The following is a 26,447-nucleotide window of genomic DNA, read 5'->3' as shown; positions in this document are numbered from 1 at the left end:
AGTAAACTTATGTCAAAGCACCACAGGCGACCACTAAGAATTTTCTTTTTATCTTGTATTGTTTGGAATTCGATGAAGAAACATTGATCATTTAGATCTTTGAAACGCACCCACCCATCCAAACGCCATGTCTGGGACATTGTTGTCCGGAAAGTTTCGTTGTTAACCCCTTTTTCAGACAACACACGTCCAATAACGCAGACCTTTCCTCGAACAGTTGTTGTGCTTTGTTTTTCGGATTGCAGTTGGAGAACATCAATTTCTTCATGTGACAGATGGATACATTCCCATCGGGGGTAGTGAGATCTTCCTCCATCATGACTACGGGGGAAGAGATTAGAGAAAACAATCAACAAGCTCACAAATCAGTGAGACCAAATCTATCTGTCGAAAGACTAACGGTACTCAACCCTACTCAACCTCAAACTCGAAAGAGCTCAAGCGCGGGAGAGGGACTGTACCCATAAAGCTTTTCTGGGCTTTTATTGTCTTATATAATATACTACTATAGTATACTACTATACTACTATATGATATAGATAGTATATATATTAATATAATATACTATTATATATATACTAGATTATATATTAGTAAATATACTATATATATACTATATTATATAATATATATTATATATTATAGTACTCTAATATAATATACTACTATAGTATATTATAATAGTAATAATATAGTTATAATATATATACTATAATATATTAATAATATATAGTATATAATATATACTATAATATAGTTATTATCTATATAATATATAATATATAATATAAACTATTATCTATATAATATATAATATATAATATATACTATATAATATATACTTTATAACTATAGTAGTATATATACTATATTAAATATTATATATATTTAATAGATATGTTATATTAATAGTTATTATATATTAATACTACTATATGATATAGATAGTATATATATTAATATAATATACTATATATTAATATACTATTATATATACACTATATTATATATTATAGTACTCTAATATAATATACTACTATAGTATATTATATTAGTAATAATATAGTTATGATATATATACTATCATAACTATATAATATATAATATATAGTTATTATCTGTATAATATATAATATATAATATTATATATATTATAATATATAATACATTATATTTAATAAATTATATATATACTATACTATAGTTATTATATATTAGTACTATTATATATAATATATATTATAATATATATTTTATAGTTATTATAATACATAATATATTATTATAATATATAACTATATATATTATATAATTTACGAACATACATTCGAATGTCATTTGTTTAACATTTGAACGTTTCACATTAATGTCCGCACATATAACACAAAACGTTCGAACGTATGTTTGTATATGTTCAAACGTTAACTATATATAAAGTCTTCCCCGACATCAACGAAAGACTCATTTCATCCAAAAATCACTTCGAACATCGTTCTATCCACCACGCACGCCACCGCATCGGCTGTCATACACCACCGCAATCGTCACTAAAAGGTAATGTGCCCTCCTTGTCTCATATATACTATAGTTTTATCAGTGGCTTTCAAAAATTCAAAACCCACCCTAGGCCAGATTTTCTTCTTGATTTTCTGGCCACCATTGGTTGTTAAACGATAAGCAACCACCATAGAAACATTCCCCATAGCCTATAGATTAATTTTATGGTTTCTTTTTGCTTCGAAACACACATTTCGAAGCTTTTGGAAATGGCTGAGTTGACTCAGCCATTCTGTCTCCTAACGTTTGAACGTTACAAAGAAACGTTCGAACGTGTGACGTTATAATTTATTTACTTCTAAACGTTACGTTGTAACATGTGAACGTAAATTTTAACATTCAAATGTTTTTATCCAACATTTTTAGAGGACATTGGATAAAACGTCAAAACGTAAACAGTTCATCTTCTTCCGTTAGAAAAGACGCCCGAACATGTGATGTTTAAAATTCATTACGTCTGAACGTTACATTTTAATGTTCAGACGTAATCAAAAGAATTTATTATATTTTTCATCGAACATTTAAAGATGACGTTGGATAATACATTCGCACATAAATAAAACATTCGAACGTATATATAAGACATTCGGATCAAATTTACGTTAGAATTTTTATCTAGATACATTCGAACGTATGTCTGGGTAGAAGTTATGTTCGAATTTACATTTGGATGTAAATTTGTTCTATTAGTTTAACTATCATCAATCATTCGATTGTTAATGGTTTACGTTCGAATATCTTAATGTACGTTCGAACGTACAATCATTGTACAATCGGACGTAATTTGATTCTAATTATCTTAATTTTATAGTTTGAACGTCAATTGAGTAACATTCGAACGTATCTCCATTAAATTTATTTTATATTTTCTCGTCTTATTATCATTATTTTGGGTATTTAAATAGTGGAATTTTTTAATATATTTACTGTTGAAATTATGTAAATTTATAATGATGATATTTTAATTGTGTATAATTCATATATATCGTAATATGTATATATATGTAATTCTAATGATCTTTTTTATATATTTTAACTTGTATTGTTTTTTTTCCCTCAAGATATGGCTTACTATATGACAACCAAGAAACGAGGGAGGGATGGAGGCAATTCGGACATTGCTTGACTAGGGGCACGAACTGTTATGGGTGAACAAGAAATTCTTATTAATCAGTTCGATGAGCTCAGCTGGGAGCAAAAGATGCAGAGAGACATCTTTGTCACGAGAGGCTAGAGCCCAATTTGCACACTGAGGGGAAAGATTTAACCCTCAATGATTCAAGAGCTTTACATTGGGATGGCCATCATGCCTAACAATGCATCATCCCATACCCTCACTATACGCGGTGTATAGTTTGAGTTCTCGGCAGATGTTATCGCCAAGTTACTCAAGATTCTGCGTATACTACCTGAGGCGATAGCTGCTCAAGCTGGTGACACAGCAGCTGCATTTGCTCCTGGCACATTTGAGGCAAATCCAGCCACTTCTGCTTCATCTACTGGCCCTGTTGACACTATGCCCAATGAACAGGGAGATCGGCCCTAGGGCGAGGATATTGCTCCTAAGGTTGGTGATGACAAGCTGGATCAGGATTTCTACATCCTCACTGGCACTGACCGCATGAAGCTCGATAGGTCGAGCTCCTTCAACCAGAATCAGCTGCTACCTTTCTTTCACATGTTGCAAATTTTTGTTGCAACAAATGTAGACCCTGTGGCACATAAGACCACATTCAGTCGGGCTCATGCACAGTTCCTTATTCGCTTGGCACGTGGAGAGCCCATTGACTTGCCACTTATTATATTTGAGCGGATTCGTTATGAGGTCAACATTGTTACAACGGACAATCTCCCTTATGGAGTCATCATCAGCCGCTTATTACTAGCCCAGGGAGTGCCACTCCAGGCGGAGAAGATGATGCTAAACCAGATGAGCCCCATCGACATGACCACACACCGTCAGAGCATTGGACAGGGGAGAGGCTCAGCTCGGCATCAGTCTGGTCCTATCAGATCTTGTTCCTCCGACTGAGTCTAGGGCTGGTGTTGCTCCCCCGTCTGCAAGTACTAGTCAGCAGCCGGCAACTGCATCTGCAGGGGATGTGCAACCTGCTTGGGTTGATGCAGTGATGACAGATATGAAGACACATATAGACCGACAGATCGATAGACAGATTGCGCATATAGATCAAGCTGTCGCACATCTTACATATCATGTAGATGTGCTAAATAATAAGGTTGAGACATTGACTGGGGAGTTTCGATCTTTTGTAAACCAACAGTTCTGAATGTCATTTGTAAAAATTAATCATATTTTATTTTCTATTTTCAACATATGTAATGGACAATATTATTTAATGTATGTATTGTAACTTAATTTGTACTCTCAATTTTCTTTAATATTATGCAACCTTAATATTAAACAAATATATATTATGATTAATTTTTACAAATTAACATATAATGTTCGAACATTGGCGCTAAAAATTTTTACATAAATATACATAACGTTCAAATGTTAAGGTGACGTGTGAACAAAATAACTAAAACGTTCGAATGTTAAAAATTTCTTCCCAACATTTAGTAACAATTCCCACAAACTGTCACAGAGAAAGCCTTCTAGTGATGGTTTGGAGACTGTCACTATCTTCAATCCGTCACTAAAAAGCATATTTGTTGTAGTGATAACCCTTTTTAGGATTCTCATCAAATTATGTACTAAGAATATCACTCTAATTATTGCATTACACAAAGCAGCTTCTAAAAGATTATCTAAAATTTTCAATGCATCTTTGTAAAATCTTGAAATTGTTTATCAATTTTCTTAAACAAATTGGTTAGATGTCAATATTATGATTATTAAATGAATCAAATACTTAGAGTAAATAAACAAACTTATATAACACAACGATTGGTTACGAATGGAAACTTTTTAAAGAACTCTTTAAATATAAAACCCTACAGGAAAACCAAACCCAGGAAAGTCAAACTTATTATTTGAAAATCAATTACAAGTAATCATCAATTATAAAACCTTTGCAACTTGACTCTCTTATTTGTTCAAGCAAACGACTCATTTGTCTTCTACCGCAGTAGCAGTCAGAACCTCTAACGATTTTTAAATATTGTCTTTCTTCCTAAAACTTCAATAGCTGAAATTCAATCAATGGTCCTCCAAACTTGGAGCACAATCACACTCAATGAGAGATAAAAATATGAAAGTTCTCCAAAGAATTTTTTTACCAAAATATGCACTAGAAAGTGCTCTAGAAAATATGTAGATTTGAATCTCTATAGATTCTAACCAATAGGATCTCTTAACTAGACAATTTGGAAAGAGTTCCAGTTGAAGTAGGATTCTGCTAACAAATAGAATATGTTGCAACGACGTCTCCTGACGAATTGCTAACATTTCGTTATAACTCTTCACTGCAATGATTGATTTATGTTCAGTTTCTATTCTGGATAAATGTAAATTCTTATGAACTTGAATTTTACCTAAATGACTTATCTAAACAACCTCTAAGATTTCAAGATAAACTCAATATTGTTTAAAGATAAAGTTAATAATTATTTTACATTCATCCAAAAATTATAAATAAAATGATAAGGTTTAGTCATCTAATTTTAGCCAATTTTTGCATTTAAAATCTCCCCCTTTAATTAGCGGATTGGTGACAAAACCAATTTGATGAATGTAATATAAAACATGTCAAAAATACAAACAACAAGCCAAGAAACGGAGTAGAAATTTCAAGCAAATAGTCAAGAATAAAGAATTATGTCCAGCAAAATCATTAAACTCCGCCTCAACAACACACTTACTCAAACTCCCCCATAAATTTCATAATACCAAAATATTTCAATTTGCTCTTCCAATACTCTCTCTTTCTGTCACTAATTTGACAAGACATGATGAACAACTCTCATGTGTCTCAACTTTTTATGGATTAAATGTACCTGATGTATGAGCATGATTGCAAGTAAAATCATGACAAAATTAATGAAGTACTTTGGTTGAGACATTAAAACAAATACTTGATGTGCACTCACTGAAAACTGAAATGAACAATACCAAAGCCCATCAAAATCTAACCTTTATACATAGTTTTATTGAACCCAAGTGAACATAAGTACAAACATAAACTCAACCCAATAGAAATTCAAGCCTAACTCCATATTTCAAGTTATCAACCATCCACAACCCAATCCTCATATATATGTACCGAAACCTAGAACTTGAGAAAGAGAGGGATTTGATTTAGATAGAACCCTTACCGTGATTGAGAAATGTGCACCAAACAACTCAAAGCCAAACCTTTATCAACTATAATACGAATGGGAAGGGATGGCTAGGGCTCAAGTATGGGATTCTCATGGGTCTAGGGTTCGCAAGAATTTTGAGAGGGAGGGTTTTGGGTTATCACATAAGGCATGCCGTGGGTCTGAGTCTAAGGCACTTAACTTACTTAAGTGTTCCTTGCGCCATGCACAAGCTCTTGTGATAGAGTCCCTTTTGGACTTAGGCGCAAAACAAATGCCTATTATACTACTGCCAAACTTATGCAACAAATGCAGTCTTACTCAAAACCTGTGACGCCCCTAACTCTCACGTGAAAATCGATGCGTCAGGATGATGACAATACGGGTCACACATCCTATCGCTAAGTGATAAGTGTGTGTACATGCAACACGTGTACAACAACACCACGCAGTAGATAAATAAAGTCAGTCGACTAAGTACCAGATTTTATTTAAATACAAGCTCACTTAAAAATAAGTGTACTGAAAATATTACAAGTTCCAATATCATCATAAACCAAAATACATAATTTTAAAACATAAATAATTTTCCAATAAATAACCAAAAGCACCAAATCCATCCTCCGACGGAGCCGCCTCCTCAAGCTTAACATCTTCATCATCTGCATCCAAAATCTACGATACCAAAAACAGTATCGCCGGTAAGTACTAATCCAAATGCCCACAAGATAAAAAAAAATACATTAAAACTCAATAATATGCATGATCAGTATGTCATATTCATGAGATCCAAAAATAACATTTCCCAAAAATAATTCTTTTTCCAATGCATGCCAAAAATTTCCTTTAAGAACATTTCCCCGTCATTATCCCAGATAATGACCCATAATAAATCATTTAATACAAATCCTCGCCATTATCCCATATAATGGCCCAAAACAAGAAATCCATAATTTTTCCAGAAAATAGTTAACGAAAATCCACTTATAAAACCTCGTTATTTTCCCAGAAAATGGTCCACAAATAAACCTTTAATCAAACTCGTCTTTTTTCTAGAAAATGACCCATATCCAATATCCAATACCAGTTTCAATTATTGTATGCACCATGATCTCCCATAGGGATTCATCCACACTCTAGCTCCTATGCCACATTGCAGGTAATGACTACGCATGTGACATCTACACAAGCGATACCTAGTTTCGCGCCCAACGCATACCATGACCAGGCATCCTCTAATCCCCGCCAGCCTAGGGACCACGGAGTGGACACGACAGCGTTACCATATCGTACGATCCAATTGTCACCTAGCGACAACTCAAGAAATGTCACTCAGTATTTTCCGCTCTCGAGTGACCAGAGGAGCTCCACCGAGATAATGTCCCATCTCGGTTTGGAGTCATGATACACACGCACCCAAAAATCCATTTACACATGAAAACCCGGTTTTCAATTTCCAACACATGTATATGCATGCATCATGCAATGCAAATGACATGACACAAAATACCCAACAATCCAAATCATCCAAACATAAATTACTCCATCCTCAAATCTATCAGACCCCCAACTCCTCGGACTCAGTCCGGCATAACCAACCAATCACAATTTATTGTAAAAGCAATAATATATTTAAATCTTAAAGGAAGTTTGGAAAATACTTATAGTGCTATAAAATATTTTTTGAAGGATCAACGAACTGCAAAAGGCGTCGACAAAGCAACGTAACAATGCAAAATGCACTATGGCCATGGGTCACAAAATACCCACTTTGAATGGGAACAAACCAAGACTTAGGAAGGCTAGGATAAGACTTAGGGGTGTTGATAAAGCTAATGGAAGTGGTGGTTGGCCGTGGGTGGCGGCAAAAAAGATGGTCGAAATCCAAAAAGGCTAAAACAAAAAGTGAGATGGTTGGGCTTCACCGTTGATAGATCGGGGCTGAAGATGGGTGGGTTATGTAGCTAGAAGGTTGGTGGTGAAGTGGTAAAGAGCTAGTGGCCAATGGCGACGCGACGGCGGCGCAGGGAGGCTAAGACCGTGCAGCTTGATGGGCTTTGCGGGGGCAAGCAGCGGTGAGTTAGGGGCTGAGATCGGTGGAGGATGTTGGCCGATGGGAGGGGAAGCTGTGGTGGTGGTGGCGCTTGACGGTGGTGCTGGGTGGCGCAGGAAAATACAAACCAATTTGGGCTATATAGGGCCAGCGGGGAGGAGAAAGAGAGCATGGGGAGTGGTGGCTAGCATGGGTGAGCTCGCCGGCATAAGGGGAAGGCAATGGAGTGGGCTGTGAGGTTTGGTAGTGGACGACGGCGCAGACTAAGCGGAGGGAGGACGCACGGAGGAGGAGAAAAGGGGGAGGGGTTGCGCGGACTGAGGAAGAAATAAGGAAAAAAAGAAAAAGAAGAAAAAGAAAGAAGGAGGAAAGAGAAAAGAAAAAAAAAAGGAAAAAGAAATGAAAGAAAGTGAGGTCCAGTCTTTTCAACTCAGGGTCTCAAATTGATCCAACAAAAATAAATTTTAAAATGACAAATTAAATGAACTAATTTAAATGCAATAACTTTATAAATTAAAATAATAGAATTCAACAATAAACTGTTTTAAAATAAAGAGCACAATAAAATAAACAAAATCCAAACAAAAACACTACAACTCAATATTAATAAAATAAAATAGTTAAAGCCCAACAATAAAATAATTCAAGTTAGAGAGTAATTTAAATGCGAAGTAATTATTAATATCAAAAAAACACATTATTTAAATCTCACAACTTAAAAATCATAAAACAATACAACGAAAAAACTCGTTTAATTTAAAATAAGAGACCTACTTTTTATAATAATTGAGATAATCATTCAGTAAAAATATACGTAAATATGGGGTATCACATCCTCCCCCCCTTAAAAATAAATTTCGTCCTCAAAATTTGTGAGGTCAAACTTCAGCGCCAAGGCAAGATACAAGATACCTCTCAGAGCACGTTCGAGAGAAATATACCATCATTAACAACTAAACAAGTAAGAATACTTCTCTCCCATGTGTACACCTATAGGCGATTCTATCATACCTGCACTAGTCTCCCAGTGGCCCATCACATCAATACTCCTAGGGTGGCTACGAAATCCAAAGTCTCTATTCCCACAAGAACCTTAATACAACTCCCAATAAACTCCAATGGTTATTATCTTCATGCCATAAATTGTGCTAATCTCAATCAACTCCTATGCTAAAAATTTCCACACCTCTATTGTATTCTACAAGTTGGTAACCTATTAGTCACTTCCAAAGTTAACCATCAATACTCATAATTAGTACAACCAAAAGATTACTTTCCAATTATAAGTATCTTCTCAAAATTTCGAGTCACCACTAATTCTTCAAAATCAACACAAAATTTTAACACCCAATTATCTTCAAAAATCACGTTTTCGTGCGCACTCTGATTACTCGCCAAAATGTAAAAAGACCATATCCTTATAAATTAACACCATTGAGCACAAGCTAGCTCAACACCTATAAACAAGAAAATCCTTTACCCACATTTTGATAGAAAATAATATACCTCCAAAAATAACAAATTAACACTCATTCCTCAGTTGGCTCTAGCTACTTTAATCAAAATCCACACTCCACAAAGTGCATCCATAATCATTGACAAAAACCAATACCAATCAACCTTAATGTCCCAAATTGAAAACAAGTATCATAATCTCAAAATACACAGACTCCACCTAAGATAAAGAGTGCCTATAAACTTCTACCCGACAACCTAAACCCAAAAGCTCATCACCTAAATTTTGAATGCCATCTACTCTAGCGTTGACTAATATCACTACAAACCACCATTGACTTCATCAAAACATTGCTAAAACTTTCTTGGTAACTTGCCCACTTGCTTCTACTCTCATAAGCCCTAATATTAGCATCACTAACTCTATTAACCGCACATTACAACTAAATCTCAAAACAGGCCATACTGTTCAATCCCTAATTCATCAAAACTATTACACAACACTCTTGGATCCTAAAGCCATATTACCCTATAAATCTGTTTATGTTACCCACCGTTGATGCCTAAGCTTCGACTTCCAAAATTTTATCATACACCACATAAGGTGGCCCAATAATCTCTCTTTAAATTAAATAGAAATGTCCATAATTCTCCCAACTTGACGCTTGATCTCTAAAGTAAAGCATAGCCTCCAAAAATTTAAATTCCTATACGACCTCAATTCACAACTATTTTTTTAAGATAATCACATCAATTACTACCCACCATCACTTCATTGGGTATCACGCTTAGACTGAACACTCCAATCGACTTGCCAAAAACCCCAAGCTAAGATCTCTTGAATTTAATACTATCTTATCGAATCCATTTCAATTCCTAACAAAACCACTTCTTTCAAATAAAAATGCAACATAGACCTATACTCTCCAAAGTCCATACACACTCACCACTACTATGAATCGATTCCATGCACCCTTAGCTAAAACAAATAATCATTCAAATGTATAAGTGACCCATTACTACCATTTCCACCATCTAGCTTATATTCTCAAATCAATATGAATCATTCCTGAATCTGCTCAACTTAAACCCTTAAATTCAGCAAACAACTATTGCGTAAAGTTTTGTATCGAGATTGACCTTAAACTTGCTAAGAATCCATTCCCAAAAGTCCACAGAACATATAGCCTCAAATCCAATCGCATCCAATACCAACGTATAGTCTACTATTCCCAACACCTTGATGGACTTATAACCTTTGAATCGATAAAAATCATTTCCTAGATATGCACCATCTATTATCCTTAAAATTGATATGGATCAATTTTTAAACCTGTCATTACAACCTTGAGTTAAAACAATCATTTTTCAAAATAGATCAATATTTTCAATCCTCAGAAAAACACACGAACTAGATCGACATCTTCAATCCTAAAAGAATAAATACGCAAACTAGATCATTACCTTTAATCCTCAAAGAATACTCTCCAGAAAATTTTCCATATCAATAACTCAACTCAGATCAACCTCATTTTAATAGTTACAAACTAATCACTCTCCAGAATAGATCAAGCTAGCGCACCAAGTCTACAAAACTAAGAACTCAAATCTTATAATAAATCAGCCATTCAAGCCAACAACTCTAAAACCTTAAACTATATAAGGTTGATTTCCCGAAATCCTCAAGATCATTGGCCTTAAATCTAAAACACCATCTTATAAAGCTTGCAAATTCTAAAACCTCAGTTGCTATGAAATTGGTTATTTGAGTAAGCAAAATCTAAAACCTCCAATTTAATTAATCCCTCAAATGCTTGTTGAACCTACCACCATAGACCCCACAAACTTATTTCATAACATAAATATAAGGCCTCAAACCTTAGATAAAATTTTCATAAACCTATCCTTGAAGTTCGTTGACCCTACACTAGCCTACTCTATAGCCTCATTACATAAATTCTACAGAACCTAAGACCTCAATCATCTTAAGTGACTTAGAGCTAATTCATTTCCTCATTGGGACTTGAGTTCCTACTCCAAAAGATCACTTATACCATGACATTCCCTTCAGGCCTCGACATCATAAAAGCAAACCACATCGCGAAGAATTCAAGACTACTACACTAAATATTCGCGCCTATTAATGGTATTCTCAAGTGTACCACTTTCTTGCCATAACGTAACCCTTAACCCCACTTTTCAACTTCGAACAAAATAAAGTAAAAATCAAATCAAATAAATAAAATAACATAGTTTCAATTCAAATTAAATAAAATGAATTCAAATTTACTAAAATAATTTCAAATCAAATAAAATCAAATCAAATTAAATAATAAATCAAATCAAATCAAATTAAATAAATAAAATAATTTCAAATCAAGCCTATAAAAATTTCTGGTACTCCACCTATGGGACATATGATTTTACCCAGAGCCAAACTGCTCTGATATCACTTGTGACACCCCTAACTCCCATGTACAGACACGTAAAAATTGAGGCGTCAGGATGATGACAACACAGGTCATGCATCCCATCGCTAAGTGGTAGGTGTGTGTATATGGAACACGTGTACAACAAAACATGTAGCGGAAAAATAAAGTCAGTCAACTAAGTACCAAATTTGGTTTAAATACAAGCTCGCTTAAAAATAAGCACACTAAAAATATTATAAGTTCCAATATCATCATAAACCAAAATACATAATTTAAAAACAGAAATAATTTTTCCAATAAATAACCAAAAGTACCAAATCAATCCTCCGGCGGAGTCGCCTACTCAAGCTCAACCTCTTCATCATCTGCATTCAAAATCTACGGTACCAAAGACGGTACCACAAGTACTAATCCAAAATCCCAAAAAATAAAAATACATTAAAACTCAACAATATGCATGAACAGGATGCCATATGCATAAGATCCAAAAATAACATTTCCCAAAAATAATTCTTTTTCCAACGCACGCCAAAAATTCCATTTTTGGCCCAAACATTTCCATTAAGAACATTTCCTCGTCATTATCCCAGATAATGACCCATAATAAATCATTTAATACAAATCCTCGCCATTATCCCATATAATGGCCCAAAACAAGAAATTCACCATTTTCCTATAAAATGGTTCACGAAAATCTACTTATAAAACCTCAAATTTTTCCAGAAAATGGCCCACAAATAACCTTTAATCAAACTTGCCATTTTCCCAGAAAATAGCCCATATCCAATATCCAAAACCAGTTCCAATTATTGTATGCATCATGATTTCCCCTAGGGATTCATCCGTACACTCTGGCTCTTATGCCACACCGTAGGTAACAACTATGCATGTGACATCTACACAAGCAATACCTAGCTCTGCGCCCAGCATATACCATGACCAAGTATCCACTAGTCCCCGCCAGCTTAAGGACCACGGAATCGGCACAACAGCATTACCATATCGTGCGATCCGATTGTCGTCCAATGACAACCCAGGGAATGTCACTCAGTATTTTTGCTCCCAAGTGACCAGAGGAGCTCCACCAAGATAATGCTTCATCTCGGCTTGGGGTCGTGATACACGTGCACCCAAAAATCCATTTACGCGTGAAAACCCAGTTTTCAATTTCCAACACATGTATATGCATGCACCATGCAATGCAAATGACATGACACAAAATACCCAACAATCCAAATCATCCAAACATAAATTACTCCATCCTCAAATCCATCCGACCCCCGACTTCTCGAACTCAGTCCAGCATAACCAACCAATCACTATTTATTGTAAAAGCAATAATATATTTAAATCTTAAAGAAAGTTTTGAAAATACTTATAGCGCTATAAAATACTTTTCGAATGATGAACAAGTTGTAAAAGTTGTCGACAAAGTAACGTAACAGTGTAAAATGCACTGTGGCCGTGGGTCACAAAATACCCATTTTTGAATGGGAACAAACCAGGACTTGGGAAGGCTAGAATGGGAACAAACCAAGACTTAGGGGTGTTGATAAAGCTAATGGATATGGTGGTTGGTCGTGGGTGGTGGCACAAACGGTGGTCGAAAGCCAAAAAGGCTCAAACGGAAAGTGAGATGGTTGGGCTTCACCATTGACAGATCACGCTTGAGGATGGGTGGGTTAGGTAGCTAGAAGATTGGTGGTGAAGTTGTGAAGAGCTAGTGGCCAATGGCGGCGTGGGAAGGTTAAGACCGTGCAGCTTGATGGGCTTCGCGAGGGTAAACGACGGTCAGTTAGGGGCTGAAATCGGTTAAGGATGTTGGCCGGTGGGAGGGGAAGCTGTGGTGGTGGTGGTGGCGTCGAACGGTGGTGCAAGGCGGCGCAGGAAAATACAAGCCCATTTGGGCTATACATAGCCAGCGGGGAGAGGAGAGAGAGAGAGAGAGAGAGAGAGAGAGAGAGAGAGAGAGAGAGCGTGGGGAGTGGTGGCCGGCATGGGTGAGCTCGCCGGCATGAGGGGAAGGCAGTGGAGTGGGCGGTGAGATTTGGTAGTGGATGACGGCGGAGACTGGGCGGAGGGAGGATGCACAGAGGAGGAGAAAAGGGGGAGGGGTCATGCGAGCTGGGGAAGAAATAAGGAAAAAAAGAAAAATAAGAAAAAGAAAGAATAAAGAGGAAAGAGAAAAGAAAAGGAGGGAAAAAGAAAAAAGGAAAGGAAATAAAGCTAGGTTAAGTCTTTTCAACTCGAGGTCTCAAACTGATTCAACGAAAATAAATTTTAAAACAACGAATTAAATGAACTAATTTAACAATGATTCAACATCGACTTTTTCTATATGGATCAACTATTTGTGTTTGGCAATGGGAGATCTCTTTATTATTATACTAGGTTCAACTAGTATTAGTCAATTCAAGGCATAGACTCCTGCTATGGTAAGCATCTCATTAAACAATATAAATTTTAATTATTATATGCATACATATAATTTCTTCACAATGCTTTGTAAATGAACTTTGCCAAAATGACCGGCCCATAGGGTTAGTATGCACAAAGTAGAGAGGTGCATAGATTCAAGAATTTACCATGTAAAAACACAAGTGCTCAAATTTTGACATATCAAGCATGCACTTTCCTTAAAGAAAAACTTTGAATGCAACTAGAAAAAAATAGTATATATATGTTTTTTTATTCAAAAACTGAAAAACATAAACATACTCAAAACAGAAAACAATAACATGCATGTCCTAGACTATTGATATGCAAGGAATACAACAACATGCAAAATGTCCTGTCAATTAATGTGACATCGCATCTTCTTTGACCACCCACTTTGTTTTAAATTTTGGTTTATTCTTTTCATTAACACCACTTTGTATGATTTTTTCTTTGTTGTGATGACAAAATTCTGTTAGTTCACCTAGCTTGATACTTATGAAAGTGATTTGTTGATTTATCTCATTAACTTGATTTTCTAGAGTCTTTCCATTCATTTTTACCTTTCTTTCACCTCCATTTTTCTTCACTTTATTCAAGTTAAAGTAATTTGGTCTTTTATGACCAACAACACCACAATAATGACAAGTAGGAATAAACTTACATCAAATCAATCTTTTTTAGGTTGATTTTCCATGAGGCTTTTAAAAAATATTTAACTTTGAAACTACTTTTTTTGGAGCATCCACAACTTGGCTTCCTTTGACAAAGACAATACCTTTAGAGGTAGTTGCTACGAATGATGATGTCGTAAGATCTTTGTCTTGGGAAGTTGTGTATCCTAGGCTTAATCTATCACAACTCGACTTCTGAAAACTCAACATCTCTTCTAATTTCAGTGTTGTTGTTTTTTGCTTACACTCCTGAAACTTTTCCAATTTTTTTTTCTAGTGCAAACATTTGATCCCTTAATCTTGATACTTCAACACCATAAATTTTTAATACCTTAGAAAGATTGTGTAAAGGCAGAAATTTGTAAGGATTAGATGACAAAATGATAAAGTTTATCTTATCATTATTTGTTTATATTTGGATAAATGTAAAATAAGAGATGATTTTATCCTTAACAACATTGAGTTTATCTAAATATTTATAAGGTTGTTTAGATAAGTCAATTACATGTATTTCGAATTCATAAGAGTCTGCAATTATCAAGACCCGAAGCTGAACACAGATAAGGAACTACAGTGAAGAGTTATCGCGAAATGTCAGCAACCCGTCAAGAAACATTCTCGCGACTGTCTCTACCTATTAGCAGAATTCCACTTCAACTATGACTCTTTCCAGAACTTCTATTTAAAGGGATTCAGATTTGGATCTCTTTAAGGTTTTTGAGCCACAAATCCCAGAGAGTATATTCTGAGCATTTGTGAGAGAAAATTCACTTGAGAATTTTCATGGGGTTTTTCATCTCTTCTTGAGTGTGGTCATGTTTTGAGTGTAAAGGAACATTGATTGGATTTCAGCCTCTGAAGTTCCAGAATGGAAGTGTTGCGACTAAACTCTGACTCAAATTAATGAATCAAAAATCTAGTGCAGTTTTACCTGCAAGTATACAGGTGTTGTAGTATCTTACAGGATCGTATCCACAGGGATTGACTTTTGTGATAAAGAAATAAATTCAGACAATAAAATGAAATTACTAAAAGAAACGTACTATCAAATGAAGATTGATAAAATGAATGGAGAAAGACTAAGGTTTCGAGGATCCATCTAATAATTTATGATATTGTTTCCGATCGATTTACTTCAATTAAACTAGAATAATGATTCCGTTTAATTGGTAGATTTAGCATTTAAGATCGAGAAAAACAGACGCTTATGATTGAGCGTGAACGATTGATGGTTAAAACATTTACAAATCTATTTGAATACCACAGGGATTCCTCAAGCATTCACTGTATTCAGAAATCACAATGAATCAAGACGAGTATATAGATAATCAAATTTTCCAAATAAAAACTTTCAATCAATCAAACTCGCAAAAAAAGATTTTACGTTGATTCGGAAACAATATGTAAATCATTAAACTTCACCTCTAACCTTAGTATGAAAATTAGCCAAACATATTTATCACAAATAATATAGAAATCATATAAATATTATTCATTAGAAAACTAAAATGAAATACAAGAAATACTAGGCAACAATTTAGAAACAACAAAATTTAAAATCTAGTCAACATTGAAAGAATAAAGCTCACAACGTTATTAAAATGCATAAAACAGAAATTGAAACTAAGTTGTAGCCCAAATGCCAAAAGAAAAACATGAATAATCGAAAAGGAATACAACTCCAACCACTTCACATGTCCCTTTCTTCCACTCACAAGTCCCCACTCTATTCCTTTCACTCTACACCCACCAATTTCTTTCAACTCTTCCCTCTCTCCTTTCCGTGTCTCTTCCCCCACTTCTCCCTCAATGTCCTCCCCAGCTGGTCTCACTCCAGCTAGAAGGGTCCTTTGCTTTCTTTCCTTTCACAATTTAAACCTTCTCTACTCTACCAAACCGACCCCACACACTTTCAGCACAATACACATCACTCCTTCAATCACTCGTCCTTTTCACTCCTTCAAGCTCTACCAAATTATTCCATCTTTTCTTTAATGAGGGCCCATGTTCAGCTAATTCCTCACTTTAATCTAATTGATCCCACCGACTCCCTCTTCTTTTAGGATAATTAACTAATAACAACACACGTTCAACACAACAGCCCACGTTCAACACACGTTCAACACAACAGCCCCACATCGATTGCTCTCCTCCAATTACACCGGTCGCTTTCACTGTCAAATCATGCACTGAATATTTAATTAATCCCATTTAAATATTGAATCAATTTCCTTCAATTCCAGTTCCCCCACTTAACTCTCTCAATTCCTATCTCAAAAATTCTGCACCTATCCCTTGTGATTTCCTTGCTGCAGCTTGCATTTTCTGCATGTGTTGAAATGTGATCCGAATACTTTCTGCATCTGCATGTGCTGTCCAAGTGTTCTGCATCTATTTTTCTGCATGTGTGTGTTGCATATGTCCGAATGATGCTTGCATTTGAGTCCACTGCATGTGTCCCATTCTTTCTTTCCTTCCATAAATGCCCTATAATATATAAATGAATTGGTATCATAGTTTAAGTATTTCAAGGGCAAATATGAGACTTGATATGCAAAAATATTGGCATCAATTAATTTGACATTCAATATTAGAATTTGATGCATAATCAAGTGTTCAATCCTTATTTGATAAAATAAATCACTCATTTAAACAACTTAGTTATGCAATTCTAACCCTTTATCACACCCCCCAACTAGCTTTTTGCTAGACTCTAGCAAACAAAGCGAATGAATTCATGCAAAGGTGAGATTACCAACCACAATTTCAGAAAATCCAAAAATCACATGCTATGAAATAGACTTGTTGAGTTTAAGAACACTGGAGATAGATTAATCTGAATTTTGTATCAACTGAGAGATTTATACACAATTTAGTTAATCAACCAAGGGAATTATATGTAACAAAGCTTGCTTTCTTTCAAGTGCATGGAAATGGGGTTAGAATTCCAAGATCGACTACCAAGAGACATTAACAGTTTCAATCACAACACCCAATCTAAGAAAACCACATGGTCTTACTCTAATTCAAAACCATTGTAGTGGCGACTTTCACGCTATTACACTTTGAAAGGCGCCTACTTTTTTTTTTTTGTAAGGACCCCGATAATAGGCAGCCTTTTCCACTACACAAACGTAATTTTTGTTCTTTTTTTTTTTTTTTTTTTTTTTTATTTTATGGATCCCTGGCTTGTCCCTTTTCTCATTTAATTCATTTCAAATTTCTTCCTAAGCCATTAGGATATGGTTCATTAGAGTCTCAAACAATTGAAGTGTAAATCAACTAACAATGACTCAATGTAGTCTTTCTAGGCCTTCCGGGTATGTGTTGTGTGTGTTTTAGCAAAACTTTTAACATCTTTCCCTTGGTTTAACAACTAAATAAAATGGATAAGTCTCTCTTTTGACATGTACTCATATTTGCACTACATTCCACATGTTCCATGACCTCAACAAATCTTTTTTTTTTTTCTTTTTTCTTTTTTTTTTTTTTTTTTTTACACATTTTTAGCAGAAAACCCTCCCCCCAACTAAATGTGACATTGTCCTCAATGTTTAGCAGTTGAATGTTTGATGATGTATGTTATACAGACATGAATTGGATCAAGATAAACACTGTAGAACATATATTGAGACTAAAATGATTAAACAGAGAGGAAAAATTCACCTGAGATATTCGAGCGTACACAAGGATAGATTTCTGTCAACGTTAAAAACACAAAAAGCAAAAGAAAGAAAAACAAAACAAACAAAATGCAAAATGCAAAAAAAAACAAGCAGAATCCTTCAGAGTAGTGGACTCAAAACAAAATAAACAAAATGCAAAACAAGCAAGAAATTTTTTTTTTTTTTTTTTTACATAAACTTGAGGTTCTTAGCCTCCTGCTTGAGACGCTCATGCTCTTCATACAACATCAGGTCATCCTTAGCCATGGGAGCTGGCAAACGGAATGAAGAATCTAAAAGAGACTTCAACTGTCTATTCTTCTGCCGTTCGATTCCTTCCCTTATGTGAGACTCTTGAGAAATTCGTTGAAGTACAACGATTTGTTCTTTAAGCCTTTCAACCTCTTGATTTTTGGCTTGTACCCGCTGGGAAAAAGCAATAATGGAGGATGAGTAGCGAGTCCCAAGACTCACCAGGTCGTAGATGGCATCGGAGTCTGACCTATTAGCCATACTATTATTTTCTAGTTGCAACATGGCACTAATGGTAGCTGCAGAAAGGACAGGAGGTTGAGATGCAGAGGAATGAGCCATTGACAGAAGAATAGAAGGCTTAAAAACGAGAATGTTGAAAGAATGCAGATGAGTTTATAGAGATGAGAAGAAAACTTGATGCGGATTTGATGAAGTTCAGGACTGATTTTATAGAGATAGCACAAAGAACCAGACGAGCTATCATCCAAGTCAAAAAGCAATGTGATTTCGGTGAAATGACATTTCTTAGAAACTCGGAGCCTCCAATCCCGTTTTTCAACAACATCAGGCTATTTTTTCAAATCTCCAGCCACTTTTGTTAGGTCACGGACGGACCCAATCTTTTTTCAACTATCTACAGTGTCTACTAACGGACCGTTTTCTTCTGTCTACACCCCCCAACTAGTGAGAGACATAGTCCTCAATGAATTGAACGACAGAAAACAAAGTGCACAGAACCAAGTAAGCAAAACAAACAATCAACATGAAATATAAAATCAAAGCAAACAAACAAATAAAAACAAAGCAATTAAAGAAAACTGTAAAGAAGGAAAAACAAATCAAGACACTTCCCTTGGATTTACAATGTACGGCCCACTCCATCGGGATTTGCAAAATTTTTGAAACTGTTTTCTTAGCTCGGAGAGAAACCGACGTTTATTTTGGGTGGACCATTTAGAAGGTATTCGCTCAGTCTCTTGAAGTGGTACAGAAGAATCTGCAAAACAATCAAAAAATTCAAAGTCATCTTTATGCAACGGAACCAATCGCTGAGGAAAAGGAGTAGGTATAGGACAATGAATTTTCTCATGCTCATCAGAAACATGCTCTCCATCTTTATTAGAAGGGTTAGAGACCTTACCAGAATTGTATGGCTCATGTGCAGGAATGTCTACCACCTTACCGCTTCTTAAAGTAGTCACCGCTTTGACCGACTTTAAGGTAGGATCCTCACTTATTGCTTGCACTTGATGAGGCTGCCCTTGTGGATTTGGTTGTGACTGGGCAGGAACTTTACCCTCCTCTTGGGTACTCAGCTGCTGAACTGTATCTTCAAATCCCTTCTTTTGCATTGGAGGTGCTTGAATTGCCAGTTGAGAGGGCTCCGGGGCCAAGGTTGCTGAAGTTACATGTTGGTCACCCCTCCAACTAAGATTTGGGTGGCTCCTCCATCCTGGATCATAAGAATTAGTGTAAGGACCAGAATCATTAGATTGGTCCAATAACACTTCCTTGAAAGCAGGGATCGTGGGATATTCATCAGTTGAATGCCCACGATCCTCACATATGTCACCCTTCTCAGAAAATTTAGGGACAGCATGCACTTCATTTACTTTCTTCAATTCCACAGCTTCCACTTTCCTAGGCAACAAAGTTAATTTAGCACGCAAATCATCATCTTCATTTAAAGTATATTTTTCATGACTAGACTCAACTTGCCTAGACCTATCATGCACATCAGTTGTGTCCCAAGTTTGGGCATTTCCAGCAAGATAATCAAAATATTCAAATATCTCCTCAGGCTCTTTGTCAAAAAAATTTCCATTACACATGGTTTGTACAAATTGGCACATTTTAGGTGTCAAACTTTCATAAAAAAAAACTAATCACACGCCAACGTTCATAACCATGGTGTGGACATGAATCTAATAGATCTTTGAATCTTTCCCAACATTGATAAAAAGTTTCAGAATCCTTTTGAGAAAAATTCATGATCTGTCTTTTCAAAGCATTTGTCCTCTGTATTGGGAAGAATTTTTTCAAAAATCCTGCTTGCATCTCTTACCATGTACGTATGGTTCTAGGTCTCAATGAATTCAACCATGTTTTAGCTTTATCTTTTAAAGAAAATGGGAACAACTTAAGCCTTATAACCTCCTTAGTGCAAGTCCGGTCCATGAATGTAGAACAAACCTCTTCAAACTCTTTGATATGCAAATAAGGGTTCTCAGAATCCATGCCATGAAAATGTGGAATTAATGGAATCATTTCAGGTTTGAAATTAAAATTGTTTGCATTCAAAGGTTGAATTATGCATGAGGGTGTGCTAGTTCTAACAGGCTGAAGATATTCTCTAAGTGTCCTGTTTTGATTCCCCATTTCTCTATCATGATTCTCATTTTCAGCCATGATGCTATCAGTGTCTGATGATGATTCAATAGAAGATGATGCAGAGCTAAAAGATGTCAATGATTCTGTCCTAAACAGTCGAGATGTATGGTCTCTAGTCCAACCAGTCATACAAACAGGAGCAGAAAATCAAAGACTATGAAGAATAAACAGAGCGAAGGGAAAAAGATTAGATGTCACCCAGGCTGTGAAAAGGTTCACAGCTCCACAACGTCCTCTCTTCTCAATTAAATGGTATGAAGATGGAAGCAATGTTACATGCTCTCTTTTCTGGAAAACAAATCGTACCTGCAAAAAGGATATGAAAAACAATTAGCAAAAGATTACTAAAATTTTTTTTTTTTCTAAAAAAAAATACCACACGTTGCAATCCCCGGCAACGGCGCCAAAAACTTGTTGCGACTAAACTCTGACTCAAATTAATGAATCAAAAATCTAGTGCAGTTTTACCTGCAAGTATACAGGTGTTGTAGTATCTTACAGGATCGTATCCACAGGGATTGACTTTTGTGATAAAGAAATAAATTCAGACAATAAAATGAAATTACTAAAAGAAACGTACTATCAAATGAAGATTGATAAAATGAATGGAGAAAGACTAAGGTTTCGAGGATCCATCTAATAATTTATGATATTGTTTCCGATCGATTTACTTCAATTAAACTAGAATAATGATTCCGTTTAATTGGTAGATTTAGCATTTAAGATCGAGAAAAACAGACGCTTATGATTGAGCGTGAACGATTGATGGTTAAAACATTTACAAATCTATTTGAATACCACAGGGATTCCTCAAGCATTCACTGTATTCAGAAATCACAATGAATCAAGACGAGTATATAGATAATCAAATTTTCCAAATAAAAACTTTCAATCAATCAAACTCGCAAAAAAAGATTTTACGTTGATTCGGAAACAATATGTAAATCATTAAACTTCACCTCTAACCTTAGTATGAAAATTAGCCAAACATATTTATCACAAATAATATAGAAATCATATAAATATTATTCATTAGAAAACTAAAATGAAATACAAGAAATACTAGGCAACAATTTAGAAACAACAAAATTTAAAATCTAGTCAACATTGAAAGAATAAAGCTCACAACGTTATTAAAATGCATAAAACAGAAATTGAAACTAAGTTGTAGCCCAAATGCCAAAAGAAAAACATGAATAATCGAAAAGGAATACAACTCCAACCACTTCACATGTCCCTTTCTTCCACTCACAAGTCCCCACTCTATTCCTTTCACTCTACACCCACCAATTTCTTTCAACTCTTCCCTCTCTCCTTTCCGTGTCTCTTCCCCCACTTCTCCCTCAATGTCCTCCCCAGCTGGTCTCACTCCAGCTAGAAGGGTCCTTTGCTTTCTTTCCTTTCACAATTTAAACCTTCTCTACTCTACCAAACCGACCCCACACACTTTTAGCACAATACACATCACTCCTTCAATCACTCGTCCTTTTCACTCCTTCAAGCTCTACCAAATTATTCCATCTTTTCTTTAATGAGGGCCCACGTTCAGCTAATTCCTCACTTTAATCTAATTGATCCCACCGACTCCCTCTTCTTTTAGGATAATTAACTAATAACAACACACGTTCAACACAACAGCCCACGTTCAACACACGTTCAACACAACAGCCCCACATCGATTGCTCTCCTCCAATTACACCGGTTGCTTTCACTCTCAAATCATGCACTGAATATTTAATTAATCCCATTTAAATATTGAATCAATTTCCTTCAATTCCGGTTCCCCCACTTAACTCTCTCAATTCCTATCTCAAAAATTCTGCACCTATCCCTTGTGATTTCCTTGCTGCAGCTTGCATTTTCTGCATGTGTTGAAATGTGATCTGAATACTTTCTGCATCTGCATGTGCTGTGCAAGTGTTCTGCATCTATTTTTCTGCATGTGTGTGTTGCATATGTCCGAATGATGCTTGCATTTGAGTCCACTGCATGTGTCCCATTCTTTCTTTCCTTCCATAAATGCCCTACAATATATAAATGAATTGGTATCATAGTTTAAGTATTTCAAGGGCAAATATGAGACTTGATGTGCAAAAATATTGGCATCAATTAATTTGACATTCAATATTAGAATTTGATGCATAATCAAGTGTTCAATCCTTATTTGATAAAATAAATCACTCATTTAAACAACTTAGTTATGCAATTCTAACCCTTTATCAGGAAGTCAACATTTGAAGATCGCTAGAGGTTCTGGCTACTATTGCGGTAGAATACAAACAGGTCGTTTATCTAGGCAAGTAAGAGAGTCAAATTGCAAAGGTTTTGTAATTGATGATTGCTTGTAATTGTTCTTCAAATAATAAGATTGACTTTCCTGAGTTTGGCTGCTCCGTAGGGTTTTACCTTTAAAGAGTTCTTTAAAAGGTTTCCCTTCGTAACTAATCGTTGTGTCTTACAAAGTTAATTATTTATTTTAAGTATTTGATTCATTATATAATCTTGATAATTGAGATCTAATAAATTTGTTCAAAGAAATTGGTAGACAATTTCGTAGTTTTATAGCGGTACGTTGAGAATTTCAATTGGCATCAGAGCGTGGTTCACTCATCCGAGTGTGATCCCTGCCCCTGCAATATGTCATCATTAACTATCCCACTGCAATTCAATGGTAAAAATTATGCATATTGGAAAGTACGCATGCGAGCTTTCCTCAAATAGTTAAATGAACGAGTGTGGTACTCTTTGAACAAGGATGGACTAAACCTGCAACAAGCATTGATGCTTGGACAAAAGAAGAGATCAACAACTATAATTGGAATAGCAAGGGACTGAATGCTATTTTCATGGCTGTATCTCCTGAAGAATTTAAAAGAATCTCCATGTGTGAGGTTGCTAAAGTAGCATGGAAAATTCTGGAGGTTACGCATGAAGAAACAAAAACTGTGAAAAACTCAAAATTACAACTATTAACCACTAAGTTTGAAGAAATTAAGATGCTGGAAGATGAAAGTTTTAATGAGTTTTATGATAAACTTAATGACATTGTTAATTCCAAATTTAATCTCGGAGAAAAAGTTGATGAATTAAGAACTATGAGGAAGATCCTAAGGTCTCTACCTGAAAGATTCAGACTTAAAGTTACTGCTATTGAAGAAAATAAAGATTTGGATACAATAAAAGTTGAAGAACTGGTCGGATCTTTACAAACATATGAGTCTTCACTTCCTCAAGTAAGAAAAGGTAAGTCCATTGCTTTGAAAACTATAAAAGAAAATCATGAGGACTGCTCTGATAAAGAAAGTTTAAATAATGAGGAAATAGTTCTCATTGCAAGAAAATTTAGAAAATTCATGTTTAATAAAAAGGGTAGTGGAAAATCAGAAAGAAGAAAAGAATTTTCTGGTAAGAAAAATGAATCTGAAAATTGGAATAGAGATAAAAGTGAAAAGAAAGACAAAGTGAAATTTCATGAATGTTCTAGGTATGATTACATAAGAATTAAACGTCCAAATTTCAGAAAAAGTAAAGGAAAAGCTTTGAATGTGTCTCTTAGTGATAGTTTTGACTCTGAAAATTTATCCTCTGACAATGAAAAATCTTTTATCAATTTTGCTTCTATTATGAATGATCTTACTGAAGTTGAACTAACAAAAGCTGAAAGTGAATGTGCTTTTAGTGATTCGGATGTAGCACTTGCTAAAGCTAATCAGGATTTTAGCATACAAGAAGCATATAATGACGTATGTGAAGAAGTAGTCAAATTAAAGAAACTCAACAAGAAGCAGTACAATAGACTCACTACTGTGGAAGGTGAGAAAAATAATCTCTCAGAGGTACTAAAGAATTCTGATGTTGAAATATCAAGATTAAATTATCAAAAGAGACTGCACTAGAAAAGAAATTAGAAAAACTTCAAGAGTGCAAAGGAAAAACAGCAACTCAGAAATTAGAAGAAATGTTGAGTTCTCAGAAAGTGAGTAATGATAGAACTGGACTAGGATATATGACTTCAAAAGGGAAAGAAAAACTAGCCTCATCATCCGCTACTACATCATCTAAATGTATAGTTTTTGTAAAAGGAAGTCAAGGTAAGAATGTTCAAAATCCTCTATCATCCAAACCAATTCATTCAAAAATTCTACATGATAAATTCATTCCTACTTGTCATAATTGTGGAATTGTTGGTCATATAAGACCACATTGTTTTAACTTTTACCAAGTGTAGAAAATGAATGGTGAAAGAAATACAAAAAAAAAAAAAAAAGAGGGAAGTGTCTAGAAAATCAAGTTGAGAATATGAATCAACAAATAAACTTTTTAAGTCTCAAGCTTTGTGAATTGGTAGATTTTTGCTTCCAAAATAAGATTAAACAAAGCAGTGCAAATGAAAAGAATAAGCCAAAACCCAAAGTAAAATGGGTGAATAAAGAAGATACTGTGCGCTTTGTTGCTCACACAGCACTTAGAGCAAAGAAAGACTGCTCTTGGTATCTGGACAACGCTTGTTCAAGACACATGTTTGGAGATAAAGCATTATTCAAGAAGATTGAACCAACTGCTAGAGGCACTATGACTTCTGGAGATGGAAGCAAAGCTGCTGTAGAAGGGAAAATGAGTATTGAAATACCTGGATTACCATCTTTACATAATGTTTTGTTTGTTAATGGTAAAAGCAAATTTACTCAGCATTAGTCAGTTTTATTATGAAAATCTCTCTGTGCAGTTTTCCAAAGATGAATGCAATATATACAATCAAGCCAACGAGTGGATTCTAAAAGGCACTAGAACCTCAGATAATTGCTATGGAATCTCTCCAAGTTCAAGGTTAGAGTGTTATAGGACCATACTTGATGAAGCTGAATTATGGCATCAACGACTTGGACACATTAATTTTAAAGAGTTATCAAAGATGTCAAGAAGGGAAGTTGTTGATGGATTGCCCAAAGCTATTAAAGTCAAGAAAATAGTATGTGGAGCATGCCAAGAAGGAAAACAAACCAGAGCTCAACATCAAAAAATTACTCACATACTTACTTCTCGGCCAATTGAGTTGTTGCATATGGACTTGATGGGTCCCACTCAAACCGAGAGTCTTGGTGGAAAGAGATATATCATGGTGATTGTAGATGACTTCTCAAGATTCACATGGTCTATTTTATTGAGACAAAAATCTGAAGCTTTTGATCTTGCCAAGAAACTGTTCAAGAAGTTACAAATTGAAAAGGAAGTTTCTATCTCTAGAATACGTAGTGATCATGATAGA

At 35.2% G+C, this 26,447-nt stretch overlaps 1 protein-coding gene across 1 annotated transcript; it reads left to right on the top strand.

Annotated features, from left to right (window-relative positions):
- Positions 1 to 24,027: 24,027 nt before the first annotated feature.
- Positions 24,028 to 25,876, top strand: LOC122304816. The gene is made up of 3 exons (XM_043117079.1): positions 24,028 to 24,424; positions 24,824 to 24,994; positions 25,530 to 25,876. Exons 1-3 carry the CDS (start codon positions 24,028 to 24,030, stop codon positions 25,874 to 25,876), a joined length of 915 nt encoding a protein of 304 aa, XP_042973013.1.
- The last annotated feature ends 571 nt before the right edge of the window (positions 25,877 to 26,447 follow it).

The sequence above is a fragment of the Carya illinoinensis genome, chromosome 3 (assembly GCF_018687715.1).
Source record: "Carya illinoinensis cultivar Pawnee chromosome 3, C.illinoinensisPawnee_v1, whole genome shotgun sequence".
NCBI lineage: Eukaryota > Viridiplantae > Streptophyta > Magnoliopsida > Fagales > Juglandaceae > Carya > Carya illinoinensis.
This window is presented reverse-complemented; position numbering and strand designations above follow the sequence as displayed.

Excerpts from the sequence above, each read along its gene's own strand:
- LOC122304816 (XM_043117079.1), top strand. The coding sequence starts at position 24,028 with ATGGCTGTATCTCCTGAAGAATTTAAAAGAATCTCCATGTGTGAGGTT. Across the intron at positions 24,425-24,823 it reads ACTTCCTCAAGTAAGAAAAG|TTGAACTAACAAAAGCTGAA; the intron begins GTAAGTCCATTG and ends ATCTTACTGAAG. Across the intron at positions 24,995-25,529 it reads TAGACTCACTACTGTGGAAG|ATTTTTGCTTCCAAAATAAG; the intron begins GTGAGAAAAATA and ends GTGAATTGGTAG.